The sequence below is a fragment of the Protopterus annectens genome, chromosome 2.part2 (assembly GCF_019279795.1).
Source record: "Protopterus annectens isolate FY-2018-M chromosome 2.part2, PAN1.0, whole genome shotgun sequence".
Classification (NCBI taxonomy): Eukaryota; Metazoa; Chordata; order Ceratodontiformes; family Protopteridae; genus Protopterus; species Protopterus annectens.
In genome coordinates this window covers 914,652,151-914,679,773 of record NC_056730.1, presented here as the reverse complement: position 1 = coordinate 914,679,773, position 27,623 = coordinate 914,652,151, and the positions used below count along the sequence as shown (strand labels likewise).

The 27,623-nt window shown below is 37.1% G+C and overlaps 1 protein-coding gene across 1 annotated transcript in view; it reads left to right on the top strand.

Annotated features, from left to right (window-relative positions):
- Nucleotides 1–27,623, top strand: part of PLXNA4 (plexin A4) — a 2,762,645-nt gene that overhangs the window by 2,273,929 nt on the left and 461,093 nt on the right. The window contains exons 21-22 of the mRNA XM_044064236.1: nt 15,629–15,771; nt 17,478–17,746. Of these exons, the coding sequence (XP_043920171.1) occupies nt 15,629–15,771; nt 17,478–17,746 (412 nt within the window). The remainder of the gene's footprint in view (nt 1–15,628; nt 15,772–17,477; nt 17,747–27,623) is intronic.

Below are 27,623 nucleotides of genomic sequence, written 5' to 3'. Positions count from 1 at the left end.
GTCATAATTGTCATATACTGTATGTGCTGATTTTTTTTCATTGGGTGACATCGGTGTATAAATTCATTCTTATTATCTCCCAAGGTCTGCAGGCACCCATGCACCCAGTCATATCACTGCCTGTCATCCCACTGCTGAGGAACTAGCCACTCAGAAAAAGGTGTAGGCACCCATGCACCCAGTCATATCACTGCCTGTCATCCCACTGCTGAGGAACTAGCCACTCAGAAAAAGGTGCAGGCACCCATGCACCCAGTCATATCACTGCCTGTCATCCCACTGCTGAGGAACTAGCCACTCAGAAAAAGGTAAAGAATCATGCTTCTGCAAACAGAAACAGGGGGTCCAGTGAACAGCAGCCCTTTGAGCCCCTAGACCATAATGAAACCTGGGTCACCGCTGCCACAGATGCACACTTTGCACTGAATCAGAGAGCTGGCCGCAACTGGTATTGCTTCTGTGATAAGCACATTCCCATTTTTTTTGTTTCTTTTTTACTTTTTGATGAAATGCAAGGCATTTTTACCTACAGTTGATTGTTTCATGGTTTCTGGCAATATTTGGGGTTTTATGCGGGTGTCAAATGATGTATATTTACTGATTCTTCAGAAGAAACTGGGCCCAGTTGTTCTGTGTTTGATGAATATATTAACAGGACATAACATGAAATTAAATGCAGAACATAAAAGTGAAAAACACATACCTATGGCAGCCTGATGTTAAAAGGAGTTTACCTACCTCAAAGACATGTCATGTATTATCAAAGGACTGCTGTGAAAACACAAAAAGAGCAAATCTAGAGTAAACTTGGATCAGTTATACAGTGGCTTTACCAAACAAACACGTACGATTTTAAGTTAAAGAACAGTCCCATGGGTCTAGATGCTGCATCTTATTGTAAAGTTCATTGTTACACTATGAAAAACTAGTAAAGAACACAAAGTGCTGACTTTGGGATGCTGCAGAATATTGCTGCTAACTTCAGGTCACACAGCTGAAGCTCACCTCCAATATTCTCTTTTTTTCATTTCTGGAAATAGAAATGCTGAAGCAAGCTGAAATAATGCAAAGATTATCTTAGAAGACAGGAGAACAAGAGACATCAAAATGTAATAAAAGTTAAAGCAATTACAGTTTCACTGTAGAAAATTGAAAGATGTAAAATGTGAGAGTGGAGAAAGAATCAAGGTCAATCCGGTGACCTCGGTTCCAAAATAGTATCACATAGACTATTATTCAGAGGGAAAAACTACCGCAATTACTGCTTACCTCAGTACACCTTCCAGTATGAGAATAACTTGAACTATTATAGTTATTAGAGTTCACCATGTTTGTACTGCAAGCAGATCATTATATGCCATAAAGTAAAATATGTCAGACAAAGGCACTCACTCTCTCTCTCTTTATACACATATCTATCAATGTATTTATGTATATGTATATGTATATATATATATATATATATATATATATATATATATCGGTCTATATTAGAACATCGACTTTTTAAAACGTCGAATGTTCTAATATTGACCGCTATTCAGCGAACGCTGACAATATCAAACATGCAGAACAGCAAATTTTTTCCCAGGGAAAAAAATTGCTGTTCTGACACACATACACACAACACAAACACACCAAACAAACAGCAATCCACACACATACACCTAAAATCCCACATCTAACTCTACACTGAACTGTAGTCACACCACTAACTATCCACTTACCTTAACCCAACCCCTAACCCTAAGGTCCGTCATTATCACACACTCACCTCACCCATGCCCTAACCCTAACTCACCTACCCTGCCCTAACCCTCATGTCCACACAATCGCACACTTACCTGACCCGCGTCCTAACCCTAACTCACCTACCCCGTGCCTTAACGCTCACATCCACAAAATCGCACACTTACCTGATCCTGACCCATAACTTTCCACCACAGTGCTGAACATAGCAAAGCCACAGGAACGTCCAACCAAATTCCTTCCCTAGGAAGAAATTTGGTGTTCCACAGCCTCGCCATTTTCAGCGTTCACTGAATAGGGGTCGATATTAGATCATTCGAAGTTGTGAAACTTCGATGTTCTAATATAGACCCTATATAGATATATATATATATATATATATATATATATATATATATATATATATATATATATATATATACACACATGTGTGTGTATGTAGTTGTAGGTCAAAAGAGAGAACACTCATATGAGAGATTGCTTTATAGTTTTGCAAATAACAGTGAACCCTCCTTAGCGGTGTTTTAGATAGCTTTTTTTGTGCAAGATCACATTGCAGTGGGTTGGGGAATTTACCCTTACCCCACTATTGTGCAATCTCACAGTTGGTATATATAATTAGTAGGGGGTTGTAGTTTGAAAGAGTACTTGCACTCCCTGAAAAAAATTAGTTTTGTGATTTGTCGCTGTCCATCATTTTAGATCCAGTCTAAAATGATTGCTGTTTGCTCATTTGTTCACTCTTCTGAGTGTTTGATATTTGATTAGACAATGATACACACACACACACACACACACACACATATATATATATATATATATATATATATATATATATTTATATATATATATATATATATATATATATGGGTCTACTTCAGAATGTTGACCGTTTAGAGTGCCGACTGTCATATGGCCAACACCATATGACCGACATTCTGAAAGACCGACATCCTGATTAGCACCATTTACCTACCTGTAAACACAATAAAACTGTGTTATGCAGGGGGACAAGCTCCCCTGTACTCCCCACACCCCCTGCTACTTAAATATTCTCACGCCGAGATCGCACTACAGTGCAGGAAAGGGGAATCTCTCAGTCCCACACTGTAGCGGGATCTCCGCTATCATTTGTCGACCTTTCAAGCATTCGCTCATATGGTGTTGGTTATATGAGTTTCGAACATTTGAAAGTTCAAACAAATGAAGGACTCCCATATATATATATATATATATATATATATATATATATATATATATACATACACATACATATATCAGGTATATATGTGTGTGTGTGTGTGTGTGTGTGTGTGTGTGTGTGTGTGTGTGTGTGTGTGTGTGTGTGTATGTATGTATGTGTGTGTGTGTGAGTGGGGTAATTGTTGTCCCATGTATACCCTCAGATGCCTTACTATGCTTAAAAAAAGGTGTCTGTATTTTTTTTTTTGGACTTCAAATTTTCCTTTTAGTAGTTATTGTGCAATAAATACATTATCAAGCATATTTTAAAGTAGAATATTTTACCCATTTTGGCTATTGGACTATTGTACAGGACTATATAATTTTAACTGAGTAGGATTTTTGGCACAAACGTTTTATGTTAGCCCATTAAGTGAAGCTTCTTTTAAATTCTTTTGTACCATTGTGCAATCTGTCAGTCATTTTAACAAAACCTAATTGAGATACACAATGCTAATATTCAAAGTAATATTTCAAGGAGTGGTAGTTCATAAATGTGGGTTGTAATTCTGAGGTCAGAATGTTATGTTTTGGGAGAACTATGAGCATTTGTTTAATGTAATGTATTTAACATAGACTTCCTTATATGTACAGTTTATCTCACAGCAGTTTTTACTTCTGGTATATAGTTTCATCCTCAGTTTTTGAAGATGTTTTTTTTTTTCCTGTTAAAGTTATGTAGAAGTTGCCTGCAATTTGCAAGTTTTTATTTTCATATTGCTAGAGAGGTGATGGTGAAATTAAAAAATACCAGATAGCAGCATTTTGAAATGTTGGTTGAGAAGAGGGAAAAGTGATGAGTGAATTAATGTGAGGACTCCTGTGTGATAGAACAGATATGGGGAACACACATCTAGCAATCTTGATTAGCCAGTTTCTGTTACCAAGTCAAAGAACAAAGATCTTAGCCTACTGGAATCAAACTCCCAGTATATGCAAACACACACACACACACACACACACATATATATATATATATATATATATATATATATATATGTAGGTATTAGTATTTTATGCATATAGGATCATACTAAGTTACTAGGCTAATGGCCCTAGGGTCCTTACAAGCCTAGCCAAATTCTTACCCTCATTTCCAAGCTCAGCATCTATTGCCCTGTCCAAGTGGGACAGGTGAAACCCCCGGGGTGAATTTATGGTCACCAATCCATTTGTCCAGATTGCGTTTGAAGATGGCCAGTGAAGTGCTCTGTTTGACATGAAGTTGGAGTCTGTTCCAAAGGTATGGTAACCTCTGTGAGACAAATCTGTGCCTCCAGCACATTTTATTAATGTCACATACCAGGTTAAGGTCTTTAGAGCGAGTAACCCATGTACAATTTACCTTATGGATATGCAATAAAACATATGTAGTTGTATGTATAAATATAGATATACCAAAAAGAGATGATATTATCTTATGAGGGAAATCATCAAGATACTATAGTGTTGATGTTTATTGCACAGATACCAGCACTGCACTTTACATCAGTGTAGTGATCTTAAGCTTGGTACCCATGTGAGTTTATTGAGTGTGTGTTTGCATTGTACCATAGTATATTGTCAAACCATTTTTATTGAATGAAATTGGATTGTAGTACTTATTTCATTGACTATTATTTTAAGTTAAAATTTTTATTTGACTTTTTTCACTTTTTTTTGGAACAAAGGTTTAGTGTTTGAGGGTGGCTTGAGGGAGTGTGTGTATTTTTTTATGGGAATGCGGCATTTTCTAGGTACTATATGATGCCTTTTAATGTTTTTCCTGGTATGTGTGATCCCAAAACAGTGAGTATGAGGGGGATTTTCCCTTTCCTGCATTGTCATGCAATGTCAGAGTCAGTTTATAAGTAGTAGGGAGCAGGGGACATGTCCCCCTGCAAACATGTATTTTTTATTTCCCAATCAGGAATCAAGTTTTTTTTTTCTTTCTCGCTTTAGTTGGACTCTCATTTGTTTCCCATTTGTTTATTTGTTGTAGAAACACACACACACACACACACACACACACACACACTCCAATATGATTCCCTGCTGGAATGCCTTCTAGTTGGAGTCTGTCTGTATCTGTGTGAGTTTTCATTGGGTGCTCTGGTTTATTCACAGTTTCTAAAGGCATGCAGTAGTTGGATTGAAAACTTTAAATTGGCTGTGTGTGTGTGTTGTGTGTGTGTGTGTGTGTGTGTGTGTGTGTGTGTGTGTGTGTGTGTGCATGCATGTGTGCGTTTGTGTGCGTGTGTGGGTGTGTGTGTGTGTGTGTGTGTGTGTGCGCGCGTCTGTGTGTGTGTGTGTGTGTGTGTGTGTGTGTGTGTGTGTGTGTGTGTGTGTGTGTGTGTGTGTATGTGCATGCAAGTGTGTGTGTGCCTGTGGTATGGAAGAACAACTGCAACAGGTATAACCATCTGGCGCTGTGAACATTGACTATAAAGTATTGTCACTGTTCATGTGACACCACAACCCCATGTACAAAAAAATGGGAAAAAGAGGCTGTGGATGGATGTGATGATATGAAATTAGATGATATGAGATTGAACTGCATAAACTTTAATGTAACCCAGATCAGTGCCATCAGTTTGAAACATAACTTACATTGAAAAACGTTTAAAAAACAAGTGATCAAAAAAGAAAACTCCTTTTCCAATCTCTAAACCCAAACCTAATAATACCCCCCCCCCCAAAATCTGTGAGTAGTGATACTATTAGGGAAAGGGGTTGTTGTAAGTTAATGAGTAAGGTGGTCAGAGGTTCACTTTATTTTAAATAAAAAAATGCATAATTACAAGCTTATTAGTACACTGGTGTACTGGTTAGCACAGATGCCTTCCAGCACTTCTTTCTCCTGTATGCTTGTCAGTTGGAGTGTCTTCTTTGCAGTGATGGCATTTTATACTTTGTTTCATTTAGAGCTTTGCAGGTACTCTGATTTTCTCCCAAATCCCAAAGGCACAGAGTAGATGAATTTGCAAATTTCCTGTCTGCTCACTGTATACGTCTGCATGATTGTGTGCTTGTGTGTTGGGGGTAGGTACATGTTGCGTACATGCTGTGATAGGCTGGCATCCCATTCAGTATTCCAATATTAGCTTTTCTTCCCTGTGGCATCTGAGTGCCCTTTTATTCCATGAAGCTAAACCTGATAAAATGAGTTTCCGGGAACGTATACATAAATGAATGAATGTGTAAGAACAAGTAACTATTATCATTATCTGTCCCTTTCATTACAAAATTTAAACCTACATGACATTTTCTTCACAAGCTCTTTCAACCATTAGTTAAGATAATTTGATTTATGGAGCAACTATTTTCTAAGTAGTAGATAAGTAATGTTTTGCTGAAAAAAAAAATGACACATATGCAGTTGTTCTAAGACCATGTTTGTTAACACCATACAATGATGATGTACTAAGTTCAGTGATGGCTTTTAACTCCCTGCAGTATAGCAATACAGTGTTGTTAAATAGTACTTCTGAATGGTAGCTGTCCAAGGTTCTGACTGTTTTATGGTACTTTAATTTGAAGTTTCCTCATAAGTTATTGAACTAATTTCCTTTATCACATGAAATGTTAATATCTGTAAGACTATTATATCAGATTGATTTTGTGCAACAAAATTTCATCACAGGTATATTGAGCTATCGTCAGTAGGTAAAGATGTGTTAGCACTTTGTGTTATAATCGAGCCACATGTTGTCACCTCATTTGCTGCAGGAATACAGTGTAGCACAATCACAGCATTCACCTTTAATATTATTGACCTGACGGGTTTCCACCAACAGGCTGTCTTAGTCTGTGAACCTGACCAGTTCACTTATATTCTTCCTTTTAGTTTTATCTATTTAAAATCAAGCAGGGGCATGATTTTAAATGAAGAGAAGGTAATATGTTCTGTCTGATCCATCCTTATAAATGCATTAATGAAGGTAATATGTTCTGTCTGATCCATCTTTATAAATGCAGTAACTTTGTTGAATGGTACTTTGGTAGACATCTGTATAATGGACTCAGTTTGCTGAACTAAACGAGTAGTTGATAGACATGCAAGATTGACAATTCCTGGGTAGGGGAATATACCCTTTTTCCTGGGGATTATGTGATCTAGTAGTTAGAATATATAATTAGCAGGGGTATGGCATATGTATCTCCCCACATGGAGGATACAGAGGGCTTGCTCCTCCCCACAAAAAGTAATGCTTTATTTGTGTTATTGATTTATTTTTAAGTTTTGCATGCATCGAGATTAATACTTAGTGCAGATGTAGTAGGGTGTCAGCATGCATAATGCTGATCAATTTGTTCCAACATCATGTGAGTTGGCATAAACGGCATTCAATCAGTTTAAGTAATTCCACACACACACACACACACACACACACACACACACCATATATGTATATATTTATATTTATGTAGTCCTTTCTAAAGCATAAAGGAAATGTAATTTACCTTTTTAACTTATTTCACATATTAAGTATATTTTCATATCCAAGTAATTAGGCTCGTAAGTATCGTGTACTACCTAGCTACATCTGACTGCACAGTGAAGCCCCTTCATTATCTTTTCTTTATTTGTTTGTAATTATGTTTTGTTAGCAAGCCTAGTCCCACTACACTGGTACCTTCTTTTCAGTGGACTGGTATTTATACTACTAAGGGGAATTAGGCTGAGGCATTGGGGAACTTCCCCTACTTTTCATTAGGTGACTTTGGATCTTTTGTATCCACCTGAGCTACAACCAAGTCAAGCAAATGGGGCTTCAGTTTAACTTCTCATCTGAAGGGCGACACACTAAGTGGTGTATCTAACTACTAATGCTACACTGCTTTGTCATTAATCCAATCATCTAGAGGTGGGAATCGAACCCACAGGCTTCTGAGCTTCCTGTTGTGCCACTGACACTGCTGATTATCAGCACTGTCATCACAGGCTTGAAGACATCACTTTTTTATATATACTGAATTTCAAAGGGCTGTGTCATCTTTGTCACTGTAGCTCAATAATGCTATATGAGGACAATACAACTGCAAATAAGCCAGCAAACTGTGATGCTGAAACCAGTATAATTAGTTTTATTGCATGTCAGCAAAAGAGATAGAGATGAACAAACAGATTTTTGGCTTTATTTGTTACATAGCCTTCCTCAGTGTTGAAAAGAAAGAAAAAACAAGTTTCATTTATGCATGACATCAAACACAAAAAACAAACCGATTGGTCAAATTACAAGTGTTCATTAAGGCCTGGTGGAAAAAGTTCACCCAAATTAATTATCTGCTTCTTTTTTTTGGCATCAAGAATAGTATGCCAACCAACTTTATTTATTCTCTTGCACCCAATTTTATCTATTACCATAAATCTGAAAGCAGCTGTAAGATTTCTTAAGGAATGTTTATATAATGCAGTACTGGGTTTCCTAATCCTCTTATCACTGATATGTTCTGATATTCTTATTCTTAGTCGTCTCAAAGTCTGACCCACATAGAATGCTGAACAACTGCATGTAGCCAAATAGATCACCCAATCACTACTACAGCTGGCAAAAAATCGGACATGAAATACCTTTCCAGAATTTCTACTTGTAAATTGTTTGGACTTCATAATTCTGTTACTATGGCTGCAGTGGCCACAGGGCGTGCACCCAAGAAGAGTATCCCCCAGTTGTTTGTGTACTAGAAGGTATAGAAATTTGGGCCCCTTGTTTATAACGGTTAAATGTGAACCCAAATTGCTGCCCCTATGGAATGAAAAGTGACATTTCTCCTGGAGGAATTGTGATAAGTTATTATCGGCCAACAAAATGTGCACTGTTCACGAGTATATCCATATTTCTTCCATATGTAGCAACTAACCATATATCAGAGTTAGTAGTTTCTTATTTCTCCTTATATTTCAAAAGATTGCCTCTATTTAGTGTTGAAGCCCAATTGCTTGCACCCAAAACATGTCCCATTTTATAACCTCTGTCATGAAACCTATTAGTTAGATCTTTTCTAAAGTGTTCAAAAGTAGATTGCTGTGAGCAAATGCATCTCATTCTTATGAACTGTGACTTTGGAATATTCCTGGCTATATGGGGTGGATGAAAGCTGGATGCATGGAGAAGGGAATTATACTGTGTATATTTGCGAAATACCTCAGTTCATAAAGTATGATCGGTATTTCTGGTGATTAGGACATCAAGATATGTTATTTGTTCCAAATTATAATTCATCGTGAATTGTAGGCCCCATTTATTTTCATTAAGATAGCCCACAAATTCCAACTAATAATCCACATCCGATCTGCATACCATCCAGCAATCATCCAAGAACCTTCTCCAAATGTCTATTTCCTCCAGGTAAATATTATGTGCATTATTGTAAATAAGATGTTCTGCAGCATAAGCCATAAAAAGGTCTGCATAGATGGGGCAAAGGATGCCCCCATCACTGTTCCTTGTATTTGCCAATAGCATTGCTCCTGGTAGAAAAATACATTTTTAGTTAAGACATCTTCAGTGAGGCATATCAAAAAGGTGTTAAAACCAGGTTGATATAAATCTGATTTGTACAGCCAATATTCTATGGCTTCCAGACCAGCCCCATGTGGTATATTGTTGTAAAGTGTACTGACATGAAGTGTACATAATAAACATCCATGTTCCATCTGTGTTTCAGAGATAATGTATAAAAATTCAGTAATGTCCTTGATTTTTGAACAGACCCATTTCAGTAGTAGCTGCAGAAATTTGGTGAGAAATTGTGAAAGGGGCTCAGTGATGGAACCTCTACCCAATATAATTGGTCTACCTGGTGGATTATAGGGCTCCTTGTTAATCTTAGGTAAAAAGTATATATATTGATTCATGGGATCTGACACCTTGAGATGAAACATAGTTGTGCCAGAAATAATACCGTCCTGCCTGGCAGATAGTTTTTACTTTTTGAATCTAAATGTTGGATCCAAAGGCATGTTAACATAATAGCACCTATCACTACGTTGTTTATGTGCTTCAGTATCATATTGAGCCCAATTCATGACCATGACCACCCCACCTTTGTCAGCAGAGAGGATAACCAGATCATTGTTATTTTCTAGATCATGTAAGGCCTCAAGTTCAATCCTTGAGAGATGATTAGCCTTACACCTCCACTTACTAGAATGGAAATGCAAATCCTTCAGTAGATGCGTATGAAATAGTTGAACATTATGGTGCATTGGTGATACAAATTTGGACTTGTGGTAGGTGAAAACCCTATCAGAATCCCGATCAGTAGATCCTTGAAAATGTTACCTTAAGTTCAGTAATCTACAAAATGCTATTACATCCTGAGCTAAATGATCTTCAGAAATGAAAAAGCCCGGATTGAAGTTGAGACCTTTATTGAGTAGACTCACTTGTGTTTGTGACAAGGTGACATTTGAAATATTTAACACATTGTTGTTACATACATTCACTTCTGAATTAGCAGTTTCAACAACCCCCTCCATGTTGTCTATTTTTGGAGGTTTTCTCCCTGCTCTTTGGTAGTGGGGCCTAAAGGGGCTGTGGTGTCGCTTCTTTTTGGGGTAGGTGAATCTGAGACCTGCTGTATGTCCAAGTCAGTGGCTGATGAGGTGTCCTCTGTTGATGTCTCAGCACCAGCAGGGCATTTTTAAAGAAAAGACCTGGGACATTTCCTTTTAGTTATCCTGGTATTGCCCTCCTCAAATCTAACATGTTTATTATAACTGAATGGGTTTTTTACTGTCAATACAACTGGCCTATCTGTATCTGTGTTTATTACTGAGCAGAAAATATTACCTACAGATGAAACTTGCAGTACCTGCTCTCCACAATGAAGAAAGCATACAAAGGTTTGACACCACGATATGGATTGTCAGCCAGTGAGTGAATTTACATACCTTTGCAACCCTCATACAGTTTGTCTGCTGGAACAAATATAGCGCTACTTTTTTATTTCTGCCTTCTTTATTGTGACTATGTTTGAAGGTTTGCCTACTGAAGAACTCAATGGAGTCATTTACTAAACTCAGTGGAGACATTGCAGAAGGACTCACAATTAAATGATTTTTTTTCAAAGTACCCAATGCCTTGCAGTGACTACTTTTGCTGCCTGAAGTTGTATCAATTTTAGGTTTAATAATCCTCTCTAAAAGCAACTAAGGTACAGCGTGGGGGAATCTCATGAAATTATCTGATATTATGTTTCATTCTACATCATCCTTGGTGTTTTTGTGTTTTTTTTCACTTAGAAGATGTAAATACCATTTTATGAACATTATGATTTGTCTGCTGTTTGAGGATGCTTGGTTTCAGAGAGAAGTCATGGTGAATCCAGACCACTTTTTTCCTTCCGTTCTTAGATTATTTCTCGTTTACAGTACATTACTGATAAAAAGACCTACAATTGCGGGTGTCAGAAAACACAAGTTTCTACTGAGATATATTTTACTGCTTTATTGTATGCAGTTATGATACAGCATTACTACTGATGTGTATTTTATAAGAAAAACTATTTACAAACTATACTGTTGGGCATGGAGTTGGGATTTGTAGTTTGTTGCTTCTCTTGTTAATATTTGCATTAGGATTATTTTTCTGCATTTACATGACTTTGTGGAGTGAAGTAAACTATCTAAATCATAACCAAAATATGGAATAGATACAGAAAATATGCAGTTTGACTTGGCTTATGGTTATCTAATGTACCTTACCAAAATATATGACTTGTGAGCACTGGTGTCATGCTTTTAAAGTGTTGTGATCTGCATTGCTGTAAATCGCTTAGAAATGGTGCCAGTGTTCCTCTCTGAACTTTAAGTATGATTCTGTCCCCTTCTTAATCTTGCACTAAGATCGGTTCCCATTGCTGTTTCATGACTTAACTCCTGTCTCACAATGTTAGTCGACAGCTACAGTATTCACTTCTTAATGTATGTTTTTTTCCCTGATACACTTCTGAGGACATGCCCGTAATATATTTAATATGACCTAAGTATTCAACATGAAGACAATCATTCCAAATCCTAATAGTTGACACTTAGAAAGTGTGGGTGCCCAGTTTTTAATTCGTAGTTGCTCCATCAAGCAAAAGGTGCATAAAACTGAGAACTTAGGAAGTAAAAAGGTTTGTTGTGGCTGGAGTTTATGACTTTATTTTGTTAAAAAATAACTGCAAATCATGTCAACCCCTGGTGGAGCCATTTGCAGTCAGTGGAAGACAGCATTCAAACTGTGGTTTCAAGATTCTTTACAAAGAACAGAGCATCTGTGGAGCAGGGAACTACATCAGAAAGTAACTACTAAACTGAATACTTTTCATAGTAGTAAAATCAGGTTAGTGGATTGAAACCAAACTGATTTGTGTATATTTTGTCAATATGCCTTTTTAATAATAATGTATCCACAAAGGGTAGGAACAAAGTGAATCTATGGTCTGTATCTATTCTTGGAGAGATGATTTTTGAGAGATGCAGAAATTAGATCGGTTTCCTATAAAATGTGAAATACATTGTGACAAAGCATAGGTCTATCTACAAAATGTACAAATGTCTAAAACTGCAGAGGCCAGGATAAATGGTATTGCTATCACAGTGAGGATAATGCAAAGGTGAACCTGATTTAATATCATATTCAATGAGAGAGACAGAACATAGTAGTGCCATTGGACTCTAAAGTCAGTGAAGAAGGATCCAGATGTTTGCTAGTGAAGTGTGTTTTGAAATCCTTAGAAAAGCAGAGGCCATTGGATGGGCTAAAACAATTGTTAGGGAAATGAGTGGTTTTGTTCCCTCCTAGGACACAGTTCTTCTCCTTTCTGTTGCCCTTAGTACTGGAAAGTGTTTCATTTCTTATATACATATATATGTATGTATGTGTGTCTGTGTATAAATCTAAATACATATACTGGTTGAAAGACTAAACATTTATATCAGCAAACTGTTTTTTCTATTCTAAAATAAGCATGAATGCTTGTATGAACAAACCATCTTTCAAATAGAATTTTTCACGGCCTTGGGATTACATTGCAGTGGTGAAAAGAAATTTGTCCTCACCCCACTATTGTGTGACCCTGGAGTTAGAATATATAATTAGCAGGGGTTTGGGCCTTGCCTGACTCCATCATCAACAACATCAATAATGCTGACCACGACAGGTCGACAATGCAAGTCAGAAAACAAAAAAAATGTCAGGCAATCTCCCCTCCAGAACACCTGCCTATTATATATACTAACACTGGGATCACACAATCTCCAGGGAGGGGGCATATTGTTCAACCATGGGGGCTGTCAAGTTCACACACCTGTTGTCAACATCTACTTTGTTGACCAAACAAATATCAACATTCAAAAGTTTTGATCATTTTCACCTATACTGTGCATATCTATTTGTGTGTGTGTGTGTGTGTGTGTGTGTGTGTGTGTGTGTGTGTGTGTGTGTGTGTGTGTGTGTATGTGCATGTGCGTGCGTGTTTTGTGTGTGTGTGTGTGTGTGTGTGTCTGTGTGTGTGCATGTCTGTGTGTGTGTGTGTGTGTGTGTATGTATGTATATATATATATATATATATATATATATATATATATATATATATATATGTGTGTGAGAGAGCGGGAGACTATGTGTGTGTGGGTATGTATTTTTATGCACCTGATGTTTTTATTTATAAAGACATCCTCAGTCTACAAAATCACAAATTCCATTTTCCATAGTATCATTTGTAATGGAGTTAGCACAACTTGGCCCCTGCCTAGTTCTTGCTCAGAGGTTAATGATGGCACCATTCTATATTTACATACAGTATGAAAGAAAATGCAATTTACAAAGCATGATAAGTATTTTTAAATTCTAGATTATGGTGAATACTATCAATTTTAATACATTCTAAAACTATATTGCTGTCACTCTATAGTTTGATGTTTTTCTTCTGAGTCATAAAGTTCCACAGTTTATGTGACATAGTTGTTAATAATCACAAGATTACTCAGTTCACATAACAGAGACCAGAACTAGCTTTTGTCTTCTTAGAGCACATAGAGTGGCACATCCCAATATTAGGCAGGGCTCTCCTGCTTCACTGTCTGCATCACTGCTCATTACTGAAGCTCTGCTCTACTGACCAGCATGGCAATTGCATGGTCAGAGGTACAGCCTGAGCTAATGATGGTCATTAGCATCCCAGTCAGAGCATAGAAAGGTAAATTGCATAATACAGCGATTCACAGACAGCTGTACTGGGCAGTTTTATTGCAGACAACGTAAGTAAGCACATATAGATTCGGTTGCAGATACCAGTGAATTTCAAAGAAAGAATCAATAAAGGGTGAAAAGGAGCAACTTTTCATCCTCAGACTGCTGATCCAGGTATGTAATAGATGCATTGTGTGTACTTTACAGTCTGTGAAAGTATATCTCCATGTGTCTTGTGTATGGAGAGCTTATGCACTAATGTGTGAGTAGGTTCTGTGATCATATGTGCATGATTGTTTATTGTGAGCTTATTATGAGTGTGCCTGAATGGTGTGTTTGACCATTGCCTGGCATGACCTATGTGTGGTATAGATGAACAGATTGTGTTTGCAGTTTGTGCAAGCTGTGGCTGTTTTTCTGTGTGTGTGTGTGTGTCTGTGTGTGTGTGTGTGTGTGTGTGTGTGTGTGTGTGTGTGTGTGTGTGTGTGTGTGTGTGTGTGTGTGTGTGTGTGTGTGTGTGTGTGTGTGTATATGTGTGCATACATGTGTGTGTATGTGTCAGTGTTTATCACCATTTGTGCTGGATGTATGACTCTGTCTCTGTGCGAGGTGTTTAATTGGACAAGCCAGATGTAATCTATGGAGGCTCTGCTTTATTTACCCTGCACTTTCCTTTATCAGCTGCTGTTTGTATGTGGGATTGTCTCTCTGAATGCATGTGAGTGGGTGGGAGTGAATCGTTCATGTATAGTCTACTATGTACCTGTGCTCCTTAATAGTGCATATTGCTAGAATGCTCAATTGAACAGTTCTAACTCCACAGCTAACTGATTCATAGTTGTACACATTCACTCTCTAAGTAGATGTGGGGCTATAGGGACCAAGGCCTGCCTAATAGTGGGGTAGCATAACATGTCTTCTTTGTGTGGTATGAACTGTATTAGTGCATTTTTGTGTATAAATATCACCTATAGACTTATTTGTTGTTTTTTACTAGACAATAGCTACTATGTGTTAACTACACTCATTCATACCTAGTTTTGAAACACTTGTTTACTTCTTTTAACAATGGGAGAAAAATGCAAGATGGTTAAAGGGAAAAGTATTCAAGGGCAAAGAAAAGTGGAATAATGCACTTTGTTTCCTTCATGTTTTTTTTTGTAGTCACACTAGCTTTTCTGGTATCAGCCTACAGCTTGATATCATATACTCTGAGTATAAACAAGCATTATATTCATGCCTGGCTTGACACTGACAAGAGCTCTATTTTACAAAAGCTCAATACATTTTCCACAAATCAAAGTGTAAGAAGTGGAGTGTGTGGATTTAACACAGGCTGCTCATAGACTGCTAGAGGATGCCAAGTTAACAGGATTCTGAGTGTTCATGAGCTACTTTTGATTTTATAAAAAAGGAACATTAGCAGCAGTCTGTTTACTGTTTTATATCTGTTACTATACTTTCTTTTACAGCTTTTGCAGAGCTGCAGACAGACATTCACGAATTAACGAGTGACCTGGACGGAGCAGGGATCCCCTTCCTGGATTATCGTTCCTACACCATGAGGGTTCTTTTTCCAGGGATAGAAGACCATCCAGTCCTGAGAGACTTAGAGGTAAGACAAAGCTGCAAAAATGCTTGATGAAAAGTAACATAAAGTTGCCAGCTTCTTAAAACAGGAATCATCATTTCAGTTGGTGTATTAGTTGGTCTCCACCTGTCTGGGGAAGCGGTACTGTTAATGCTGCATGGTCATGTTCGTTGGTTTAACAGTAAGATGTAACTTCATAACTGCTGCTGATTCCTTTAACTCTTGGCCTGTAGAAGGTGGAATTCCAAATGTGTTATATATGTGTCTCCATAGACTGCAGGCACACCTATGATGCTGGGAAAACAGGAAAATAAAAGTCTGTGGGTTCAATCCTCTCATTTATTTTAATTACTAAATATTGATAGTGAGATGCCACCCCCTGTCTTCAGAACAGCTTCCATCACATGTGTTCTTGGTAGAGTTATTTTTACAATATTTTTTTTTTTTTTCGAAATGTGCTCTTTTTGTTCATTGAAAGCATGTTCCTTATTCTACCAGAACTTCTATACCAGTAAAGAGAAAAGGAAATATGAGGGAATGCTGCTGGGATATTGGAATACATAGGTGGACAAACTCCTTGTCAGCAGAATGGTGTGACATCTATAGTGCTACATGTAACTCTAGAAACCTGTTCATTGCTGTGATGTAGGCAAAATACATAGTTTAGTTGCCAAAATGTTCCATGGTCTGTAGAATTAACTATGTTAACTGAGTTACAGATAGAAAAAGAGAGAGAGTGAGACTAGGAGACGTTAATATTCATAGGCTTGAATATATTAGGTTGAAGAGAGGTTGGGGCATAATAAATTAATCTTTGTTCCTCAAACTATCAACAAAGTCCAGAAGTGTTCCATTACTTAAAAAAATGCAATTCAAATATATGAGGTGGCACTTGGAAGAGATACATAACTTTTTTTTCCTAAAAGAAAGATTTAGTTTCCAAGGATCTAGTACCTCAGAGGGGTGAGAGAAGTGAGAAAGCATGATAGCCAAAAACATAATTTTTATTAGAAGCTGGAAGAAATAGTGTTGGTTGACATAGTTCAAAACATTGTTGATGGTGAAAGAAAGCGAGCTGACCAGGTGATCCTAATCTGTTATGATGCCTATGTTAACGGACAGCACTACTGTATGATTCTGCTGCATTATGCTTTTAATCATTTGTAACCAAGTAAAGATTAATAGTCCGATGGTGAAGCCTGCTGATTGGGCACACAGAAGTAAGTTTGGCTAATGCAGCTTCCTTATACAATCAGTTGCTTCTAGGAATCCCAGATAGCCAATTAACAGATAAATTTGCACCAACTAACAATGATGGATGCATTTCTTCAGTATCTTATTATCAAATGAGTGTTTGTGGTGCAGGAGGTTGTAGAAAACTTTACCGGATGAGTTTGAAGGGTTGATATGCTTAATGCATGTCATGCTGATGTGCATTTATGTTAAAGAAGGCAGTTAGCTCCTTCTTTGGTGTGGTGTGGAAAAGATATGTGCATAGTGCAAAAAAGATAAATTTGCATGAAGACTTTGAATCGTTATTATCTTCAGAGGTATTGAATGATCAGTTGAGATGTCTTGTATTTAGTAAAACACAAACAAAATGCTTGAGAAAGTTTCTGTGGAAAAAAATGATATAGTAGGTAGCTATGAAATTTAGTAATGAGCTTTTACTATGCCCTCCTATATGAATTAGAACCACTGTTAACTTTATGAATTTATTTATCTTATAGGTTCCAGGATATAGACAAGAGAGAGTGGAAAAGGGCTTAAAGTTTTTTGGCCAGCTTATCAACAATAAAGTATTTTTGCTTTCTTTCATCCGGACTTTGGAATCTCAGCGCAGTTTCTCCATGCGAGATCGTGGAAATGTAGCATCCCTTATTATGACTGTACTGCAGACAAAACTGGAGTATGCTACAGATGTCCTCAAGCAGCTGTTATCTGATCTCATTGACAAGAACCTGGAGAGCAAGAACCATCCCAAGCTTCTTCTTCGAAGGTAAGGTGTTAGTTACATCAGGGACACTGAAACCGTTGTATTTAGATGAGGGAACTGGTTAGGGGGTAACGATAACAGTGCAGGAAAAACTTGTTTAAGCAAACATTCATATATATTCCTGAATCTTTCTTCTTGAAGGTAGCAATGATTTGGAGCTTTTGATAGTGATTAGTTCCTCTTGTTATTTCAATTCTTGCTCATAAGAGTAATTACATTCTTGTTTTAGCACTACACTGATATACGTGCATGTTTTCGATAATCATCTTTGTTGTACTGTTTTAACTGATTACTTTATACTTTGAAATGTTTAACGGGAGAGTCTCATCTATAGGCTCTTTGACATATCAAAAATACTTTATTTACATAACATAATGCTTTCTAGTGTCTTCCTGTTGTCTTTGTTATACTATTCAGGTTAAAACATGCCATGGATGTTACAAAAGTGTATATAAATATATGCATAGATATATATAGATATGCATATATATATATGTCAAGTATTCTTCCTATCTCTCCTAGTGTTTCGAACAAGATAAATTGCACTTCCTAAGCGTTTTCTTTTCTTGGGCTGAGTTTTACAAGGATGTTCATTGTTATTAAACTTGCACCACATTGGATATCACTGAAGACCTAAGAAAAGTAGGAGACCTAAGGCAGAAGCTGTCTTCTCATCGAATTGCTTTCACAGAACTCAGAACGTAATGCACTTTGAACTAAGTAGAAAACACAAATACTAAATGCATTGGGCTTTTAACTTTCTTGTGACAAAGCAAAAGGTTTACCAGTCCTAGTTAATGTTCTATTAACTCAAAAGACAGGCACACCCACATGCATACACACATGTACACATACATCCAAGAAATCAACGAAGAGTTTTGGAGCTGCTAAAATGTAAAACTAGAACAGAAGCCATTATTTCCCACTAGAGAAAAAACATAAATCAGTTGCATTAATGCTGAATTTGATTAGTATTTGAGTATTTTGTATGCGACTGCTGGAAATAGGCTATATCAGAAATCAGAGAGAGACAGAGTGGAGAAGGCATGCTGAAGTGTGGATTGTAATAATTATATAATTTGATTTTTTTTCATTATTCGCACAAAAGCAGACAAATACGTGTCAGCTGTGTCAGTGTTGCTTTTCCAAGAATCTTTGGGTTGGAAGAACACAAGTCTGCAGTGTCCACTTTGGGTTGGATTCAAAACTTTTGGTATTGGCAAATTCATTACTGTTTTCCCATCACAAAGGACTATTCCAGTAAGAAGTGATGCACTAAATATAGATCAGATGGCCAACGATGTAATACAATTTTTTTAAAATAAACTTTGGGCAGAGAGTACACTTCTTTAGAGTTGGCCATACTGGGGAAGAAGACTAAATAGTCTGCGGACTGATTTGGTGGAGAAAGGATTTAGATGAAAGTTGCTGAGAAAGTTGTAGCCATCCTGAGATGGGTAAGAGGTTGGATGGAATCATTAGGTAAGGAAATTGTAAGGTGAGTGGATGAAAATGGGGGAAGGATATAAATAATGTTTTCAGACTGTTGTCAGGAATAGATGTGGAGTTTGAGAAGCTGAAAGGACTGTAGTTTGACCAAGGATGGATTTTAATCTATCACAGGAAACTTTTGGGTTTTGAGAGAGTATTTTTATGTTTTGCTTTTAGGTAGTTTGTTTCAGTGCTTTTATCAACAATTTCTACTGTATGGCATATGAAATAAAACTAGTTAGTGGAATCAAGACTTTTTTTGTGATGAGTGCTTGAAGGAAGTTGGCAAATAATTTAGACACACGTTTGGTGTAGCTGCTTTAGTTTCAAGGCACTGGTTAATATTAGACCTTTATAAATGCCGAAGACATAAAATGGTTTAGGCAGCCACTTCTGTTAATGCTGAGTGACAGAGTTATGATTATGATGTAGCTGACACAAGTTCATCTAACAGCTAGGGTGTCTGCTGGAACTAACATGGTGGAGAAGGGGAATAATAAGGCTTTGACAGCTCACCACTTCTTTAGATGGGAAGGTGTGGACTTCATGTCCAGAGCAAATGGTTCCATAGTTGAATACCTTCTGAAGACCAGAGACTCCACTGGAACACTGCCGTCTGGGGGGGGGGGGGCAAGGCTATCCTGAGGGGTTACACCACTGCCAAACAGTGGTGACACACGTTCTTAGATTTACATTGTAATCATGTATTACTGGGCATATACAGTTGGGTTAGGAAGATAGTCAGCAAAAACCCAGACCATCCCAGATGTCTGACTCAGTGATGGCGTCTTTCTGTTATCGCTCTCTTTGTATTTGGGAAATGAATAGTCCAATTGAGTGAGAAAGGATTTGATGGTTGTCAAGCATTAGGGGCAGAATTTACAGCAAACAAATGGTCTAGACATGAGGAGTGACAGAGTTTATGTCCTGCACCCTGTGATACAAATTCTAAGTATACATGGCACCTAAACATTATTAGCATTTTTCTCATGGTGGTAGAGACGGGATCTTCTTTTGTAAGTGACTGACTATAATAATTCCCTGTACTGTATGTTTTTGACACCATTTTTATGGTGATTGTTGGAGACTGGGTAGCTTTATAAAAGGATGAAATGAAAAGGATTGTTAGCAAAAGAGCATTGCTCAGGCATAGCAAAGTTGTGTTGCATTTTTTCTTGGGTGTCTATACGAGTAGCATCATTGACCAATTGGGAAGTGCTCTCTGCATACTGCAGTGTGTGCAATTCACAGTAGTGAATAAATGTTCATTGCTGTGGGTGACTAAAAATAACAGGTTAACAGATATCAGTGTACACTGATTCACTTTTTACACTTGATGAAACATGTTTTCCTTTATTTACTCTGTCCAATAAGAAAATGACTGAGCTAAGCATGAGGTCATTCTCATCTGTATTTGTATTCCTCCAACAGCAATACATATCACATTTGGCAGCAGTGCTTGTGTATAGTAATACACACACACAGATCTGACAGTGGGATCTATGTATAGTCACACACATATCACTTCATGCAGTGGGACTAGTGGATAATGGCGCACATATCACCTCTGAAAGTGGGGCTTGTGTCTAGCAACACACGCTATCACCACTGACAGTGAGGCTTGTGTGTAGTAATACACATATGACTACTAATAGTGGAGCTTGTGTAGATTGCACACACGTGCAGACATGTACACACACACACACACACACACACACACACACACACACACACACACACACACACACACACACACACACACACACACACACACACATATAAGGGAACTGAATTGAATCAAATCCCTGTTTGGTCGACATCTGTTTAGTCAACAAGATTTAGTCGATTACACTGATGACTTACAGGTGTGCAAGGGTACACAATTCTCAGAGGAGGAGTTAGATTAAACTTTGTTTTGTATGTGCCAATATTTTTGATTTGCACATGCATATTAGCATGCTGACATTTACTAAATCTTTTGTTAAACAGCTTACTTGTTATTTTTGTAGATTAATCAATCTTGGTTTTCAATTACACCTCATCCCATCTCATGCCACCCCCCTCCACCACCCTGCCAAGTCCAATTAGGTAACTGTGCATCCCAATTGTTTTTCTAATTCTGGGAAATCTAAAAAAATCAAGTTTAAAAACCACAGTCCTCAAAATTATTTTATAATAAAGGTGGTACAGACGTGACACAGATGAAAGTGGAACAAACAAGTGGTGAACGAGGTAGTATATGAAGTGCTGAAGGCAATTTGAGCTTAAGGAAGAAAATGGGATGGGGGGGGGGCAGATTCAATAGTCAATATTTATTTATTCTATTTTATTTTACATTTGTTGACTGGGATAGTCCTACTGGATACCTGTCCATTTTTACTGGAGGCCCGGGGTGAAAAACTCCATACATATACAGAAAAAGTGTTACATTAAACAAGTTAAAGCACTGTTACAAATACAATACATAGGATAAAAGTTATTCATTCTGTTATATATAAATATGATTTGTTATAGAGTAACAATTAGGAAGCAATGTAGGGGTAGCTAAAAGACCTCAACATTATTTTATACTAAAGGCTTATGTCTGCTTACAGGTGTGCAAGGGCACGCAATTCTCAGTAGGAAAGCACAGTAAGCAGACATAAGCAAAAATAAGGTCCGAGAAACCATGCAAACAGGAGAAATAAATGGAATGGTACCCATACATGAAATGAGAAAAACATATTATGGCCAGGATGTAGTTAAATATCATGATGTGAGTAGTAGAGAAATAAAGGAATTTAATGCAGGAAAGGTCAGACTGGGGCCTAGGCCGATTGATTTTGGCTCCTACCTTATGTAAAATGCAATAAAATGCTCTGTAAATCTGTAAAAAGCTCTGTAAATCTGTATGACACTAATTTATTGTTTGTTAGTTTATGAGAAAAGAGAACAGTGAGTATATAATTAGATTCAGTAATTTGTTTCACTGTTACTATATCAACAGTGACTGAAAATGGTTTTCTCTTGCTGTAGCTCTCTAGCTTGACCTTGAAACCTTAAACACAGACTCAAACAGGAGTTAGTGTTGATGTGATAATCTGTTATTAGTATGTGGTTTGTGTTATTTTACAACCAGCCTCTTCTTGCATATAAAGCACTTCATAAAGAAGTCTGCCAGTAAGGCCCTCCAGCAGTTGAATTCATGCTAAACGTACAGAAAATTGTCAGAATATAACTGACAGTAAACATATAGTCCAACTAGTAATTTCTCAGGTGTCTCCATATTCTTAGTGTGAAAAAAAATCTGAAGTCAATAACAAATCAAATCTCATTTACGGGGTTCTCTTTACAGTAAACATTATAATAAAAAAATGAATGTCTCATGTAAATAGTTAAGTGAGGATAATTCTGGTGAATTTAGCAAAAAAAAAAAAAAATAGTTATCAACTGATGCTTTCTCGTAGAGTACCATTTGAACAAAATTAGAGTTCATGGGCTCCTGGCTGTATAATGATACTGATAAACAATACAAAAGGCTGCTTTTCATAAAGGATATTAACCCATGCCCAGTTCACTCTTAGTATCACCTATATAATTTAATATAGTACATGGAGTATGATGGCTACAGTCTGATATTCAGAAAAAGACAAATCAGTTAAGCACTACTATAGTGTGAGGCCTTATCTTAACATATGTTAAGCACACCTGCTTTACTTGTTAAGGTTGCGTCCCAAGCTAGGCAGTCAGATCTGCCACTACTGACTAGCAAACAGACCAGCAGAATAAACCGCACATCTGTCATAGCATAGATTTATGTTTATTAACATCTATCCTTAGCCTCTTGTACTTCTACTAAAAATCTTAGAAAATACATGTTTGTAGAGTGGTAGACCCCAGCAAGAAACCTGAACTCCATTAATGAGCACTTACTAGAAGCAGTTGAGAAGGTACAGTTTCTCCTGAGAGGCACCTTCAGAAATGAAAAAGCCAAGAAACTCCATGGCATAGAGAGATGAAGCCCTGAGTCAAATTCAGTTAGGAAATATAATGCCTCAGAATGTAACAGGAGGAGAGGTTGCCAGCTTAGCTCAAGAGGCTGTGGTAAGTTTCAATACCAGGGATTAGCAATCACTGGTGGAAACCAACAACTTGTAGAGGCACGTGCATATGCACTACCCATTGGATGCTGCCTAGGTCAGTGGCAAGAGGATTAAAAAAACAGAAGCCCTGCACAGCTGACATGATGGCACTGTACTATAAAGCCTTTATCTCCTGCCCAAACACTTCCCTTGACTCTTTGTATTAACGATTTTCTGATCTAAAGGGTACATCAGACTGGTGTCTGCGGAAATTGGGTCAGATGACCAAGGAGGGACACATCTGATGGCAGGATGTTGGGGTGGAAGAAAAAGGTAATTCAAGCTGTGGAACAAGCTGTCATCTCGTACTTCAGTGACATCTAACACAGGCTTCCAAAAATGAACTTGTATGCTTTCATGATGCAGAATACATGTTCAGTAAAAAGTAAAGCCTGACCCTCTGTCCCTCATTCGTCTTCCATTCACAAAGTTTCAGTCTGTTACATTAACCTACACGATCCTCACACAATGCTGACCTATGTCCTTCATTCTTCACTGGCCTTGCAGAATATTTTCTTGTACATTCCATGCCTGCATAATCTTACACTAACTGAAATACATCTCCTCTCTGAAGTGTGACTTGAAATTTACATTTATATGTATTACAGTTATATGCTTAGTTGTTGTTAGGTTAATAATTTGCATTTAAGTTTGCTTATCTTCCTGCTGTCTTATTTTTACTGCCATGGGAAATTTTCTCACCAGAGGTACGGTTGAAATGTGTTTCAACCTATGTGGATGTCACTGAAGCAAAACATGACTCAGTTAATCAATCAATCAATCAATCAATCAGTCCATACCTCTCAGTCTCTTAATGCAAGAAATCTAGACAAAGCCAAAAACAATGCTGGGACAAAAACCTAAAAATAGAGACAAATTTTAAACATTGCTCCTATAAATTTAGAAAGTGGAGAGAATAATATATTTAGCATTAGCATATACTTTCTGAAAGATGTGAAATGTCAAACTCAAGTCTGTCATTGTTTAGTGACTTCAATTCTCAATGATTTGATAGAAAATCACAAATTTTATGAGGAACTGACCAAAAATATGAGGCAAAATTCTGGACATTCTGCGAAAATCTGGACAGTTGAGAGGTATGATTATCAAAATGTCAATAAGCTCTAGGTATTTTCTAAGTATATCTTATAACCACCAGTCTTGTGTGCATGTGCTACAGGTCAGTACCCACAGCTGTATGGTACAGCACATTTATTGTTACATTTAATTAGAGTTCATGCAAATCATTTCTTCACTAGAATGGACTAAGGTTCTACAAGCTCTAAGATGTTGCAACTGGATGACTAATATTTATATATCAATGATGCATCCACAGATGAATATCATTTCTATGTTTCAGATATAGATATTGCTTAAATTTTGGCTTGACCTTTAAATACCATGTATTTGTGTTTTAAAATTCAAACCACACATTCATTCCTTATCATGATGTGAACACAGACAATTTATATAAAATGGTGTTCTGCTTGTTGGGATGTTTCTGTATGTCTCAGATGTCAGTGCTAATACATGATTTAAGATTTTCTAGTATAATATTCTGCCTTTCTGTGTACTGTTATAGACATGTATGACCGTTAAACCCCATATGCTGTCACAGCCATGCACTTTAGACCATTAACATGGGATTCATTAGCCCTGCTAACAGATTACTGTATAGCTCAAATACCCCTTATATAAAATAGAACATTATGTCATTCTTTTAAATCTCTTCTCTCCAGGAAAATTCCACTTATGCCCTAAAACATTTATAAGGTATAATCAACTGACCAGTATTTCAGAATGCCCCATATGTCTTATAATACCAGTATACCTTTATTATTCTTGTTTCTTTATTCATTCTACCAATTGTTATATTCCTTGTGTCTTCACCTTTTCTTTAAGTTCTTAGTTCTTTAAGAAACCATTTCCTCATATCTACCATACCTGCAGTGAATAGCTTGCGATCATGTGTCTTACAATCTTGTTTTTCCTTTGAAAGAGTTTCTGTTCTCTAACATTTAATTCTCCCACCACATACAAGTCTTACTCAAAAGATTCCATGCTCCTGTTCATGATTCTGTCATGTACTTATTACATTCCCTGTGTATACTATTCCAACTCCATGGTTGTACAGAAAATGTTTGTCATTTTATTGGTCTCATTTTACTCAACTTTGCTCTGTTAATGGCTTTCCAAAAGCAGACTGCTTGTAGCTGTCCAGCTGCTGTGCCTTTAATGAATGATGTGGCAATGGGGTCACTTTATTTTGTCTGCTATGTATTCAAATCCTGCCTAGTATCATATTGGTCTTACCTGCCTTATTTACAGTAGTATCACTTTATAACAAAATTAAAATTTAATCAGCTTCTTCCCCTCTCCGATTACTTTAAGGAAGTCACATCCTTAATTTACTCATAATGTTTTACATTTCCTCGCCACTGTTTGGAATATATTATATTGATGGGCTTTGTTACATCCATTCATTTTTTTTTAATAGTGCAACTACTAAATGTGACAGAAACTAGAGGGCATCCAAGATCAAGTCTTGCAGATTGTACACTAATCACAGATCAGACCTTTGAAGAGTGCAATTACATCATTTTTTACATTTCTTAATGTAGATTGAATCATGGCCCATTACAGTGTTAGTCACCATTATAGTTTGTTTCCAGAGATTTCTGTGTTATCAGGTATGAAAGGCTTGCTGAGTAACACAGTTTTCTTACTTTTTATAATATAATTTGCTTTTGCAAGGAAATAAAAATGACCAGAAACAATGGTTATTTGTAAGTCCGGGCATAAAAAAGGGGCGTGTCATTCTGCTCGCTTACTTAATGCAGATTGCCCTAGACAGGATTGCAGATTTGTTTCTAGAACTATACCAAATCTTGAGCACAAACAAAAGTCATGTCAAATCTGGGTGGTCTTTTCACAGTGAATGACAGAACCAGGCAAGGCTATTGTTTTCTCTTCCTTACTGTTTTCCTTAAACTGTTATTGTGAATCATGTACTGAGTAAGAACATTTGTCAAAATAATACATAAGGAAGAAGAGCATGAGTTGCAATGTATTACTCAGACCTTAGTCAGTGAAAAAAATATAGTTAAACGGATGGAGGAACTTTTACTGGTTTTTAACTTTTATTTTGAATGTAATAACATGGAACTTTCATTTATTCATTAATTAATTGTTTGAAACATTATTTATTATATTGCGGTAGTGGTGCTGTGGTAGCGTTGTTGCCTCACAGCAAAACGTTGTTCTTCTATGTGGAGGCATGCATGAATGGGCATGCCTTCGTTGAAGGTTGTGCGTCAGGGTTGGTAACTCGGCACGTAAAAGTCCACTACCAAACATTAGCGGACCGGAGTTCCGCTGTGGCGACCCCTACCCAGGATAAGCCGAAAGACACAACAAAAAAGGTGGGAAAACAGCTGGACCCTCTCTTTTCAAACAACAAGTTTAAGACAGAGAACTCAAATCTGATCAGGTTACCAGAGTATTACAAGATAAGACAGGGATACAATGACTTTAGATGAGACAGCAAAAGAAAAAAAATCCAAAAAAAGATTTTGAATGAAATAGAACTGTAAAATTAAGCAACAAGAGTCTGAAAATATCAGAAGCAATACACAGCATTGTCAGTTAACACTGTAGTATCTTTTGTTGTGAACTTGTAAGGCTGTAGAGGAGGTGTCTCAGGTACACCCCCCCACCTTCCAGATGTCTTTCAGTATATGGAAATCCCCCTGCTTATCTAGATTCCATAGAAACCCTTGTTAACGCCTTCAAATGTCAGAGTTATAATAAGTATAATTTTCATGCAATACTGCTGAAACATAGAAACTTGTGTACTGTCCCTGACAGCTTGTCTCCTTAATGTATAATGTGCATCATCATTATTAAGTATAACATTAGTGGGGAACCATCTGTCATATGACTAGGCCAGAAGTAGTGATGTGTTATGATAAGCATGGAAACCAGCTGATAAATATGTATTATCATGTTTCCTACACTGAGCTGCTGCTTTGTCGTTATTGTCTTATAAAATTGCACTGAATAACTTTTTAGGTTAGGATAACCTACACAGTCCTGTCATAAACTCACTGTTACTGAGCTCAGAGTAAAACTGAGGCAAAATGTACTACTTGAGATGGGAAAAAAAATATTATCCCTAAATTGTTCTCATGATTAGAGAACTTGGCATAGCTCCTCGTGGTCCCCTGCAGAGTTCCCAAGGCAGCAGAGAGCAGAAAAAGCGACTTTCC